The sequence below is a fragment of the Silurus aristotelis genome, assembly GCF_946808225.1.
Source record: "Silurus aristotelis genome assembly, chromosome: 11".
In the NCBI taxonomy this organism is placed as follows: domain Eukaryota; kingdom Metazoa; phylum Chordata; class Actinopteri; order Siluriformes; family Siluridae; genus Silurus; species Silurus aristotelis.
In genome coordinates, this window is record NC_139584.1 from 22,391,802 (window position 1) to 22,405,770 (window position 13,969).

The 13,969-nt window shown below is 39.8% G+C and overlaps 2 protein-coding genes across 3 annotated transcripts in view; one reads left to right on the top strand and one right to left on the bottom strand.

Moving 5' to 3' along the window:
- cacna1db (calcium channel, voltage-dependent, L type, alpha 1D subunit, b) overlaps positions 1-5,026 on the bottom strand; it is a 120,654-nt gene extending 115,628 nt beyond the window's left edge. Inside the window, 1 exon segment of the mRNA XM_083554637.1 lies at positions 4,384-5,026. Coding sequence (XP_083410763.1) covers positions 4,384-4,531 — 148 coding nt within the window. The 5' untranslated portion in view covers positions 4,532-5,026.
- On the top strand, positions 755-11,609 carry dcp1a (decapping mRNA 1A). Of its 2 annotated transcripts, none has more exons than XM_083554529.1 (10): positions 755-1,020; positions 2,216-2,256; positions 2,367-2,494; positions 5,043-5,109; positions 5,586-5,715; positions 5,888-5,965; positions 7,193-7,636; positions 7,783-7,842; positions 8,877-9,083; positions 9,181-11,609. In XM_083554529.1, the coding sequence occupies exons 1-10, from the start codon at positions 871-873 to the stop codon at positions 9,259-9,261; spliced, it is 1,386 nt and encodes a 461-aa protein (XP_083410655.1). In that variant the 5' UTR covers positions 755-870; the 3' UTR covers positions 9,262-11,609. The 2 variants fall into 2 exon arrangements, with proteins under 2 accessions (XP_083410655.1, XP_083410656.1); XM_083554530.1 differs by lacking the exon at positions 755-1,020 and adding an exon at positions 1,958-2,067.
- Positions 11,610-13,969: the final 2,360 nt, after the last annotated feature.

Consider the following 13,969-nt stretch of genomic DNA (forward strand, 5'->3'; position numbering starts at 1 on the left):
CTTGACTTTATTCTTTGGGTATACAAGGGGTCATCTAAAAAAACATCAGTCAATTTTTAAAGAATTGTTCAAGAATTATAAAAAAAAAAGTCATATTTGCTACAATCTGAAAACCAAAACTTTTGAAGGTGTGTAAAATAGATAAAATCTATTGAATCCATTGGTGGATGACGTGCACAAACCATGTACTTGAGTTAGAGATACACTCCAGTAAACGTACAAAAGTATTTGCCTTTAAATGTATTTAAAGTACTTTAAAGTCTGGAATTTCTTCCCTAGTTTTTTTCTCTAAATGTTCTGCTTGCTGTTGAACTGGTGCTGAACTGTATGTTGGTGATAAATAGACACCATAAGCGCCAATCAAAACGAGTTTAAAACAGAGCGCGCGCTCCACCCTGATTGGTGTCTTGCTGTGTGTTTGAACAATTAGGTTTTTATCCTCATAAATAATTTAGCAAAATGTAGTTGAGTAAAAAGTACGATATTTGACTTTGAACCGTAGTGAAGTTAAATTCTCTCCAAATGGAAAAACTTCAGTAAAGTACAGATACGCGAAAAAAGGCTACTTAAGTACAGTACCTTATTACATATACTTCATTACTGTCTACCAATGCTTAAAACGTATCTAATAAAACATATCTAAAAAAATATATAACGTAACTATCAAAACATATCTAAAGAAAACTCAAACGTATCTAATGTATTAAAACCAATCTATTTATTTGTCGATTTATTTATTAGAAATCTGCCTGCGCTCTCGTCAACCTGGTGAGTTCCGCGCGTGAGGAACCATTACTCGCAAGCTTCGTTTCCACCCGGACGGACGCATTGAATCTACGGTGTCCTCAGATTTTCCTTCCGTGCTCCCGTATGCTAGCGTCCAAGATGGAGTCCGTCAACAAAGCTGGACATCTGATGAGTCTGGCGGCTCTGCAGCAGTACGACCCTTACATTAACAAGCTGCTCGATGTCACCGGGCAGGTAGCGCTGTATAAATTCAACTCCAAAGCGAACGAATGGGTAAGAACACGTTTCTGTTCCGTACCGAGGCGCCGAGCTCGGAATCCTCACTGTTCACGGTGTTAAAGCTAACAAGTAGCAGTTAGCGCCACTGCGCCGTGTTCTCATACCCGTGCCTATCAGACAAGTACACACTTCGGGAAAGGATGCCCGGTACTCCCTATGTAGGGCACTACATTTCGGCATTATGAGCCATTTCGGATGTAACCGAGTTTGTTAATCGGGTCGTGAGCTAATAGCGGGACGAGTTTAAGTTTACAACGCGCCTTCAAACGGTCCAGACTGTTAGAATAGAGCATCCATGATGGAGTTAACTCGACATCTTCATCAAATCTATGTAAATACGCAAATAACAAGTAATTATATCGTTGCCTGTCTATGGCGAGCGAACAAGCAGTTTTAAACCCAAAGTCTCAGTTTATCCGTCTGTAACCATCAGTGAAAGTATGGAACACGAATTTCCCACGTTTCTTCTTACCCCAGATGTAGTCGATCAGCCAAGACATTGTGTGTGGTGTGTAAAGTTGTCTTCTTTAGTTCAGTGCCGGAGCTACGATTCTAACGGAGCCCCCAAAAAAGAAAAAAAAAAGTTTATAGGCTCCATTTTTAGCATCGCGTCCACTGCATTCCAGCATCATCACCACACTTTCCCATCAAGACCTGCCCGAGACTGAAATATAATCCACTACCAGACCTCCTAGTAGCTTCTAATAACACCGCATAGCATCGTGTTAACCACAAAAACAAGTTTCAAATCTTAAAACTCTAATAGCAGCCATCTTGCAGCCGGAATTACTTTCTTCTCCAGCACTTAATTTGGTATCACTCCACGCCTTGGATGGAGGTGTGGCCGAAATGTCCTTTTTCTTTTTTCCCCCTCTTTCTTTCTTTTCCTCCCCCCCCCCCCCCCCCTTTCCATCTTTTATCCATTTTAACCCGGTCGTGTTTAAGCAGTTTACAGTCGATCATTCAAGTGCAAAATGATGCCAAACACAAACTGTCTTTAGGAAACATCTGCCACAGGTTCGGGAGTCCTACGGTTTAAAGGTGCGATTATAGTAGGGGTTTTTTTTCCGCGTGAAAATATAGTTCCGATGATGATGATTGTTGTTAATCTTTTTTTAATATATCCTGCAGTTTTATGTAAAATGAGTAAATAATTTTTTTTTTAAGAGTGCTGTCATTTTGTTTCCAGGAGAAAACTGATATCGAAGGCACCTTATTTGTGTATTCAAGGTAACTATATCATCTATATAATGAACTCATTCTCATGCTTATGAAACTGAAGCCATTGAAAAGAAGTGTAAATACATCGTTTGTTTGTTTTGCCCATGTTGTTTCTGTAGGTCCGCATCCCCACATCACGGTTTCACCATCATGAACCGTCTAAGCACGGAGAACCTGGTGGAGCCGATCAATAAGGATTTGGAGTTTCAGCTTCAGGATCCGTTTCTGTTGTACAGGAATGCCAGCCGTAAGTCTCCCTCAAATGTCCGAGTTTTTTCGAAGCCACTTATAATTCCTGCCGCAGCGAGTGCTGCCAAGTTTTTATGTAACAGCAATTGGCCTAACTAAGCAGCTTTCTTTTCAACAGAGAGATCACTAATAACAAGGCCATTCCATGACAGCACTGCTGTTTATCCTTTGTAACACTGGAGGAAGGTGAAAATCAGTTTTCAGCACGCAGTCGGGAAAAAAAAGCCATTTGTTTTCCCTTTTATGGCTTCCACCCGACTGAGACACCAATGTCACTTTTTTCTTTTGAATTTCCACCTGAACAACAAGAGCACGACCTGCAAAATACTTTCAGGAACTATATATTAAATTACATTTGCTTTTGTTCCATCCAACATGAACGATGGAAGGCTGCGGAATCTAATATGGAGACATGATCTTTAACAGTGTGGAGACTGCTAATCATTTCTCATAACTATTTATGCCATGTGCCAGAGAGAGCGGTGCAATAACGCACAGTAGAATAGAAACGTGAGCTTTATCTTTAGCAAAAAGATTTCTCTACTAAATATGAGCGAACACTTTACAAAGGAACCCTCTGAATGCTGGTTCATTTGTCAATCCTGATCCGTGCTGCTCATGGCCGATTGAGACATTTCTTGAATATGAGCGTCAAGCTACTGGGCCATTTAGTTTTCTCCTCAAATAATATATATCAGTTATTCTGTTCCAAATGCTCTTCTATGCGTTTCTGTAGTAATGCCCCTCTAAACATTTTGTCCACGCCAAACTGACGATCACGATCCACAACAATATCTTTGGCTCGGATTTTTTTAGTTTTAGGTTGTAGTGTAAAGAACCGTTTGTACAACTGTTGGGTTTTGTATTCGCTTAATTATTTCAAACGCTCAGTAGGGCACCGTTGTGGATAAATTATGGAAATAGATCAATAAAAAAGTGAATGTCAGATATGGGGGTGCCCTTCATCTTCGGATGCGGGTCCTTAGGAATGGGGGTCTGTGTTGCCGTTGGTATATAAACACACTTTAGATTGTGTCTTTTAGGGTATCAGGTTTTAAACTAGTTATAGCTATAAAAGTGATGAAACTAATAATCCTACACATTTCATATTATTTTAGCTTGATCTAAACATGCATAGTGTCTATCAAAACTTTGGAAATACCCCCCCCAAAATAGTTTTTTGTCTATATGCACCAAACTAAGTCATTTAACAAAAAGCAGATTTACTTGGACCAAAGAAATATATAAATTCCTTCCTAAGCACGAATAACAGATTTACACACTCTTGGCATACAGGCAGTTCGTTTCTCCAAACATTCATCTGAAATACTTTGCCATGCCTCTTGTAAAACTTCCCAAAGGTGTTTTTCATTAGTTTCTTTTTCTTTCCCCTGACCTTGCGATCCAGTATAATAAGATTTAGTCGTGATGACTGGGCATGCTGTTTGTTCGCTCTCTAAATAACACTTCCGTTTGGACGTATGCTTCGGTCATTGTCTTGTTGTATGGTTAACGTGGTTCCGGTTAGCTGCAATGAAGTTGCACTTGCATGGTATTGATGTCGGTTTTTCTCACGATTTAAACGATATTTATTCAGTGATTTATTTAATTGGTTAGCATGTTGTACCAATAGAAACAAAAACGTGAGAGCGTGATCGCTACCCGTATTTCATCCAAAGCCTACTGTTGGAGCCTGGGGTGACGGGCTAATGAAAACGGATACTGCTCAGCTGCCTTTCAGATAAAAGGGACATCCACGTGTCTCCCAAAAATGATAAAAGACGACTACATAAAGTATGGAGTCCAAAAATGATAAATGTTTAACCACTAGATTTAGAAGCACCACTTTTAGTACAGGTTTACAGAAGTGCCACACAGAACCCTTACCTCTGTCAGTAGTGTTTAAACATCGTCCAAGCGTCTTTTGGAAGACGATCTTCCCTTTGCGTCGGAGGTCTTGAAGCTCGTGATTAGGGCTCGAGGCCAAACCGAGCAGAAGCATCCTCTCGCGGTCGTCACCTTTGCCGAGCTCCATTCTTCCTCCGGTGCAACATGTCCTTGAAAATGTTCTAAAATGCCTTTAATCTAGACTTTCAGACTTAAAAAACGAAAAACAACTGGCTGTGCAAGCAACGGGAGAGTGGCTGCAACATGTAGTGTGTCTCCTGATTGTGTGTAGCTGTGAAAATCTCTGGAGGGAGAATGAAGACAGAGGAGTAGGGGCTGGGAGACAGAGTCTCCAAGGCTCGCACAGAGAGCGTGTCAGGATCGCGCGCTCCGCCTGAACGGCACGTGTAAGGAGAAGCTGTCGGAGTGAAAGAAGGCAGAACGGAATTCCTCTCTTATCTGACTCGGATCAGAGAGGAAATAGGCAGGGGGCTACTTTTAGAGGGGTTATCAGCATGTAAGACTAAGCTTGAGTATGCATGAACACGCTTGCACTGAAGGTACAGACAGATTAAGAAAGATGAGATGCTGCTCCCTAGAAAGATATGGGATTTCTAAGTCTTTTGTGTTTGTTTTTTGTTTGTTGTTTTTTTTTCCAGTGGGAATCTACAGTATCTGGTTCTACGACAAGTCTGACTGTCAGCGCATTGCACAGCTGATGGTACAGTAAGTGTCGAATGGCTTATGACGTGTGTAAAAATAGAACTTTAAAATGATCAAGCGCATCGTGCCCTGCAGCGTGACGAGCGCCGGGTAAAAGCAATTGGTGACCACACACCGAGCATCCCTCATGGGTGCCTAGCAACAAGCTGAACTTGTTGCCAAGGGAGCTTGTTACCATAGCGATCAGGTTAACTCAGGGTACGCCATCTGGGTACACAAAGGTGCTTATTCTGCAATCAGATAAATAAGAATACAATTCTAGTGAAAGAGTTCTAGTTTTGTCATGTTTTCTATAATAATGTCATCAGCATACATGGAGTCTATAACCCCCCCCCCCCCCCCCATTAATTTTTTTATAACCCACTATTTCTTATTCAATTCTAATGTTTATTGGTACACGGCTGCCATCTAATGGACAAAAATTACATTTTGTGTTGTGCAGTTTCACTTATAGATTTTGCCCTTGGTGTGTATTTTAGAATAGTGAAGCAGGAGACACTGAGGGCCCAACAGGCTTCTCCAGATCGAGGCCGAACGAATGGTTGTGTGGAGACGAGACCAATGGACATCCTAGAACTGCTGAGCAAAGCCAAAGAGGAGTACCACAGGGTAAGTCTGTAAATTCGCCCATGTCTGATTTGCTCATTTTGCTTGTTGCTTTTAAATAATGATTTGCTAAATGCATGCATTTGTCTCTGTCTCTCTCTCTCTATCTCTCCACATCTCTGGTTTCGTTTTCTTTGTGGTTGTTCAGTGTCAGTCTAACGATCCTGATTCACAGGTGAACACAGATGTTACTCCAGACCCTGTAAAAGTAGAGAGCATGAAGCCCACGGTTATTGCTGCACAGCAGGAGAAGGTACTGCTGCAATCACACACCCACTGTGTTTCTGATTTTGTTTTTATGATTGTAAAATAATTACATAATTACACAGTCACAAGCAAAAATTAATAGCATAATGAACAAATCAAGTCATTAGGTTCAATTTAGTCCTAACAGTAATATTTAAAGGACCAGGACACTGTTGTGTGTTTTTACAGTTTCTTGTAAACCTCGAGAGGAGGGCCGGGAGAACTGTGCAAGTACACCGATCAGGCATAACATTATGACCACCTGGCTAATGTTGTCATTCCCCCTTTTGTTTGCAAAACATTCCTGACCTGTCGAGCATTAACTTCTTCAGCAATTTGAGCTGCAGTAGATCGTTGATCGGATGCTCCTTTATTGGACCACTTTAAATAGGTACTGACCACAGGAGCTGCAGTTTTGGAGACGCTTTGACCCGCTCTGACCAGTCACATGTCTTACCTACATCCGCTACCTTCTTAAAGGGGCTGCTCCATCCGCTAACACATACATTACTGCTAAATTGTAACCCCCAAGCTAGCAAAATGAACAAAAAACAACAAAGTGGATTCGCGTTTATTATTATATCATTTCATTTTGTTGTATTTATCCGTCACACCTTAAAGGCCGGTCAGTGAAAATATTGTCCGACATGAAAAGAAAAAAAAGGTTGGGGACCACTGGTCTAGACATTCTAAATTGGCCCTTGTCGAACTCCCTCAAATCCTTATGCTTGCCCATTTTTCTTGCTTGTAACACATCAACATTGACTTTAATATGTTTACTTGCTTCTTAATAATATATAATAATAATAATGTCCCACACGCTCACAGGTGCCATGATGAAGAGTGTTATTTACTTCACCCGTCAATGTTATGCCTGATTGGTGAAAATCAAAAATATGTTTTGCTGATTATTCTTATATAAACTTCAATTGAATTGTCCTAAATTGTAATTGAATAAACGTTTCATTCACATGATTTGCCCAATCAAATTTTAATTAAAACATGTTCTACTCTTTAAACAAAGCTGCAGCTCCAAAATCTTGAACACCATGTTCAATGGGCCGTAACACATCAATCGGGTTTCAATCCTGTCATTTAAGGATAGAGAGCCAAAGCTGCAGTAGGCACAGACTCGCCTGACCCGGACAGTTAAAGGTTGACCAAAAGCTAGCACATTGCATTTCAACCACCTTAGGGTTTCCATTCAGTCCGAATCTTTTGTTTGTGTCCACAGCAAACACACAGTGTGGTAAAGCAGATCACAGTGGAGGAGTTGTTTGGAAGCTCTTTACCCAAAAACCCAACCCCTCCAGCCGAATCCATTTCTGACAGTTTCCTGCGTGGAATAGGCTACGGCCCTCCTCCCGTTCCCATGGAGCCTATCCTCACACAGTGTCTGGCGGCCAATCCCCTGCTCCCGCAGCACTCTATCTCTCCTGGTTTAATGGCGCAGGCCGGGGCGGAAAACGTTCCAGCACTTGGCAGCCATCGTAAGCAGACTGGGCCTCAGGCTGCGCCTCAGTATATAAATCCAATGAAAAACGATGGCCGTGGGATCCCCAAGCCGACAGCAGTGCCGGGCTTTATGCCCAGCGCACTAGTCACGCCACAAAGTTTCCGAGAACCTACACCCATAGCACCAGCAGTTTTCACCAGCAAACCCGCAGCATCTGTACAAGTAAGGACGATTTCCTCGAGTGCTTCAGTAACTTTTGTTCTCTCTTGTTATATCTGACTGTTTTTTTTTGTTTTGTTTTTTTTTGTGGCTCATATTCACTCCATTTTTTTTCTTTTGTTTTCCCTCTTTCTCTCCATCCAACGAAGACAAAAGAAGCTGGTAGTTTTGCACAGCCCCAAGCCTCAAATCTTGTAAAACCCATTCCAGTGAGTATACGCAATTAAAACCCTTATCGCAAGACATATACAAAAGTCTTCTCTGCATTTGCAACGCTAATGTATGCAAAATAGGCAAAATCTTTGAATATGCAATTATTATAATACATTGGCAAGAAAGAAAGAAAAACATGATCCCTTATGTGAATGCATTTCTGTTTTTCTGAAATCTGGTTTCATCTTTGTCTAAATCATAGTAATGAAGAAACACACTGCTTTTATTAATTACACACCCTATTGGACAGGTGATTCGAATATTCACACAGCAGGACAGAAGAGAATGTCAAACCCAAATAACTTCAACAAAAAGCATATTTCGAGTCCCCAAACAATAAAACAAGCTGACATTAATACTGATACCATGATATTGGGCTGGACCATTTCCATCATGTGGGGGGGAGGGGAGAATGATATGTTCCGATGTGTTTGAGTGTTTCTAGTTTAAATGCATTTGGTTTGTCGACGCTTATGAATTTGTAGTGGTTCAGATCCCATTTAATGACCGATTATTGCAAAAGAAAACAAACAAACAAAAAAAACTAATTTTAGAGTCCACATGGACTTTACCAGTGTATATCTGTTCCTGTCAATATGCCTTCAATTATATTTCACATGTGTCCCCTCTCACAGCAGCCATTGGCCACCATAGGCAGAGTATAACGGAGCTCATTCGAATTTTTGTTAATTTTTTTTTCTAATTTGTTTAACTTCACTGCATTTAAAAGTCAAATATCATACTTTTCACTCAACTACATTCTGTAAAATCAGTCATTCCTTTTTATTTGTGAGTGGATAAAAAGGTAACTGGTCAAGCGCACAGCAATCCACCAATAAATCATAGTAGTTTGGATACTTGAGTACATATGAAGTCAAATACTTTTGGCAGCACTTTTACCGGAGTAAAATTTGACAGTTTATCTCTACTTTTACTCAATTACATGGTTTGTGTACCCCGTCTGCCACTGGTGGTTTGTCCATGCCGCATTCATTGCACGTGCTTTAGCGAGCTGCCCGTCTTGTTTCAGACCAAGGCGGGGCTAGTTGGGCCAGGGGCGGAGCCGTCGTTCCTGCTTTCCCCCAGCGTGTTCCAGCAGTCCACTACAAAAGCACCAGAGCTGCCAAGAAATCCTGCTCCTCCACCGTCCCCTCCTGCGTCTCTTGTGGCTGGAGAGCTTCCCTCAACAGTGTTCAGCAAGGCACAGCTACAAGACGTTCTGATACATTTGATAAAGGTACACGTTCCAACTCTCAAAAATGTATTTTTCTTTGATATAATTATTATTTTTTTAATCATTTTGTAACAACCAGTTTCTGCTTCGTCCCTTTAAGAACGACGCTCAATTCCTCAGCACAATCCACGAAGCATACCTGCAGAGCCTCACCAAAGACCTCAGCAATGTCAAACTATAGCTACTGACCCCAAACTACCGGACTGCGTGCTCTTACTCTCAGCCCAGGCGGCTGCATTTAGGACAGAACCGACCCGACCCGTACTGGCGTGCTGGTTTTCTCGCTGTATCATAGTCCCTGAAGGACAAATCCAAACGCACACCACTTCTTTGTCTTTCAGCGCTACTGTGCAAGATTGCAAGCTTCAGGATGACCGCATATAGCCAACATCTGAGCCCTGGCTAGTACAAAATCACCAGGGGAACACACTTATTGATTCTTATGCCTAAACATTGTAAAGTCTGGTCACACAGTTCCCCGTCTGTCCTTCATTCCGTGTCGAGATGATTGTTATGGCTTAACTAAGGAAAGCAGGAGCAAAATCGAATTTTTGTAACCGCCATGTGAAGGGATGCATTTTTTTTTTTCCCCCTCTGATTTGTCAATCAGTGATGAAACATTTTATTTACAATGAACTCAGGCTCAATTTTATGTTTTAATCTTATTGCATATCTTTATCAGTATCTGTAATGGAACAGCAGCCAACCAGAGCGGCCTCAGTGCGCGTATTTAAATTCACCTCGCCCTGAATCGCATTTGGAGTCGACCCGATTATCTCTACATCTCCAGTTCATTAGTCCACTTCTTCGATACCTGTGTGAATACAAATCACAGCACCTTACAGTCATTGTTAATGACCCTGCTTTCTGGCACCGGGCTGCACACTCGCTATTAAGGATACTGTTAAGACGCTTTATAAGGATACTTGTATGATGGGATTTGTATTAAATCCTCCTGATACTTCTATTCATATCGATTTAGTTTCACGCCACCCGTTCCAGAGTGATGGCGTACACAGTTCATCGCACGAGTTTAACAAAATATTCCCAGACCAATACCAGTGTCTTTTCGTTGCTTCCTTAGTAACCATGGTTACGTTTGCTTATAACTTAAAACAATTCTCAGCGGTTAAGTTTTGAAGAGTTTTTGGGGAAGAAACTGCACTTTTTCTTGGTCATGTTTGTCCCATTGTTCTAGAAGCGACCTATTGTAACCCCGATCGAATACACCAGCGCTTTTGAAACCGCAGTAGTGTTACTGCCATACACGTCGTTTGCACTGGAAAACGGTACATCTGCCGATTATATAGTGATGAATTAGATTGATTAGGAATAAAGTGTCCCGAGTAACAGAATACCTCCTTTCACCATTTTAGTCTGGAATCCAGGACAAGCGGGAAGTTAAAATAAAGTGGATACCAGACAGGCGTACCTGATAAATGGACAGTCCATTGCGCACCCTGTTAATGGTTTATCAAATGTCAGATACATCATAAAAATCTGCAGTAGCATATGACGATTCGAGTTTAAAGCCTTTTCTAAGATATTGATCAATTCCTCCACTGTGTGGCGCTTTTTGGTTGTTTTTTTGTTTTTTTTTCCCCCCCCCCGGTTGTATTTGTTTGCTCAGCTTTGCTAATTCAGTGTTTTTTTGTTTTGTTTAGACAAGTGTACATTTAAGTAAAGCCTTTTTAATGCATTTTTTAAACTGTATAATCCTGTTTATTGATTTAATATCTCCTCTTTATGTATATTTTCGGCCAGCTAAATTACATGTACCTTTCAGCACTGATTAATGAAGACTTTTGAGTTTGCACACAGACGCCAGCAGGGAAATTCGGAAAACTGAAGCAGTGTAGCGCAGAATGAGTTCTAACTAATAATTTAACTAAAGTAACCAAGTGGAGCTTTCAGTTGTGTTCTCATTTGGAAGCTTGAATGTGTCTTATAGGCAGCTCTCTTTCCCTCCTCATGTTACTTCATTTAAAGTCCATAAAACAAAAAAAAAACAAAAAAAAGGTTTACATATACCCCAATTGTAGTACAAGAAATGACACTTGGTGCCCAGTTTTTGTTTCCTCACATAGACGTTCAGCTACATGATGTTTTATTATGGTTTATAGCTACAGGTAATATTCCTTGCACTACTTAAAAAATGAAATTATTGGATTGGAAATATTAGCTTCATAAAGTCAGTGCAGCACAATCCAGTCTACATTTGCGATGATTCAGCCTTTTTTTTTTTTTTTTTCTTTTTTAAATTTTAGTTCTATTTCCATATCTCATGCATGTTGTTCCCTTTTGTAATTTCATTTTGTTATTGCTTTCATTTTTTTTTTTCCCCTCAGAAAATGTATAAGCAATTATCAGCATCCGAGAATCTCAAATCTGTTCAAACGCATGGCACTAGAGTGTGTGCTGATGCAAACAAGTTACGTACCGGTAACTCATTATCCTTTTTAAAGTTCTTTGATACTTCTGTTTGGCTTGTTCAATGTACAATAAAACCTTTTCTGTTACTTCTCCTCATCATGTCCTGCAAAAGCGACTTATTTATAATGAAGGTTTTTACAAACACAGCTGAAATACAGTAATAAACTAGAAGACCGTGGTGTACGTGTTCGTTTTGGATCAAGAAGCCAAAATATACATTAATCCATCTGCTTTGACTTGGCAGGGCCAATGGGTGCTTGTGCAAGTAACGAAAGTTTATTTCCAAAGCGTTTATAACTAAACAAATTGTTACAACATCATCATAGAATATCTTCGAGCACTACAAGTTACCTGAAAGGAATCGGATTTGAAATCTCTTCTGAGTGACACCAAATATTTCTTCACTGCTTCATTGGGGAATATCAAATGACTGTAGAAAGAACATTACTTATAATCTTACACTCCAGTGCTCATGTTAGTTCTCACTCTCCAGTGTTCTGTATTGTTTTAAAGACTATAATCACACTCTTCATGTCACCCAAATGAGGATGGGTTCCCCTTGAGTCTGGTTCCTCTCAAGGTTTCTTCCTCATAACATCTAAGGGAGTTTTTCCTCAACACAGTCGCCACGGCTGCTCATCAGGGATAAATGCACACCATTCACCTTAACTGTTGATTTCTGTAAAGATGCTTTGAGACAATGTCTGTTGTGAAAAGCGCTATAGGAATAAACTTGATTTGAATATCTGTATGTTTATGCTGCTATCCATTCAGCCAAATATGCAATCAGACAGAATGGACAAGAGCTGCCAGAAAGCAAGCTTTTTTTAACACAACTACGGTGGTCTTTTCGGATGTGTAAAAACTGTAGAAGACCACTGGTTTGACTCCAGGTTTGACACAGGTTTGTGTCTCCCCAAAAACAAGAGTCTGAGGCTACAATGACTCAATCAAACTAAACAAATGAAGTCAAAAAATGTTTTGTAGTCAATCTTAGCTTTCAGTAGATTGTCAGATGTGGCTTTTGCTATGTTGGAATAAAAATCTTAACTTACTTTTCTGGCCCTTTTTTTTTTTTTTTTTTTTTTTGGATAACCTGCTTTCTGGACCCCCAGAAAGGATTGGAAGTATCTATCAGTGTTTTGCATCTGATGTCTGCAGCTACAGGAAACCAGTGAAGGGAACATATTTTAGGAAGCTTTACGCTTGAGGGTGATCTTGAAGTCTCAGTATCATGTACTAGCAGTAAAATTAGCTTAATTGAGCGAGAAAATGAGGCAGTGTGGCACAGTGGGTAGTGCTGCTGTCTCAGCGCTTCAGGGTCCTCAATGCAACTCTGGGTACTAAGTTCAGATTTCCTCCCATTGAGAAGTTTTCTATGAAAATGGATGATTTTTTTTTTCCTTAAGTTGATTCTGTCTCTTTCCTGGACTGGAATAAGCAAAGAAGAAGAAAAAAAATCTATTAACCACTAAGCAGAAATGAGGAATTTTAGGAAGGATAAACATTTAGGAATAATAGACATTAAAAGTCTATATTTGGAAATCAGCAGAAAACACTTTGAATTCATAAGTCATAAAATTCATAAAAGGTGATATGTGAATTACTTGCGTTCATTCTAGTACTAATATTACTAATATTGCTGGTTTTCACCAGGTAGAAGATTTGAGAGCGGCAGCTCAACTTTGTAGTTTATTTTTATGATTATTATTTTTTACCTTCATTGTAATATTAAGTCTCAAAATCTTTACTTTGTATCTCTAATTTTTAAGTAATTATCACTAGATTGTATTGTAGTTTCTTAATTTTCTGACTTTCTCAAAAGGGTGGTGGGGGGGGGGGGGTGGACCTATGGTGCTTTTTTTCTCAACATTTTTATGATGATGTGTTTCTACCATGTATTACATGTAGTATATTCACATTAAGTGAATATGATGTGATTAGAACTAGCACACTTGAAGCAGTAATGATCACAGCATTTCTTGTCCTTAAGGGGTGATTTGTCACGAGTAATAAATGTGACAAAAGAACAGATAACAGGGTCATGAACGGGGTCAAGAAGCAACTATAAGTAAATCACATACTACTTAAAAAAAAAAAAATCATAATGATGTGCCCCAAGACTATTATTTTTCTTTAATTGGAAAGAACCTGGACATTCAAAGATAATGAGGGAATGATTGAAAAATGTAGGAAAAAAAAGTTACACAAAGATTGTATATTGACTTTTTTTGGGTACATCTACGCAAATGCCTGGCTTTATTTATTGTATTCCTTTACTTGCCATTTTCACTATATTATTAATTTTGTACTATTGTTAAAAACTGCCCATGACGAATGTCTGTTTAGAAAGATGATGCCATTAGTTTGTAACTCGCTCACTAGTTTATCTAAAATAAATAGCTGTTCAAAACACGTATCTGACTGAATTCATACTAATAGTAGCTGTTACTCCA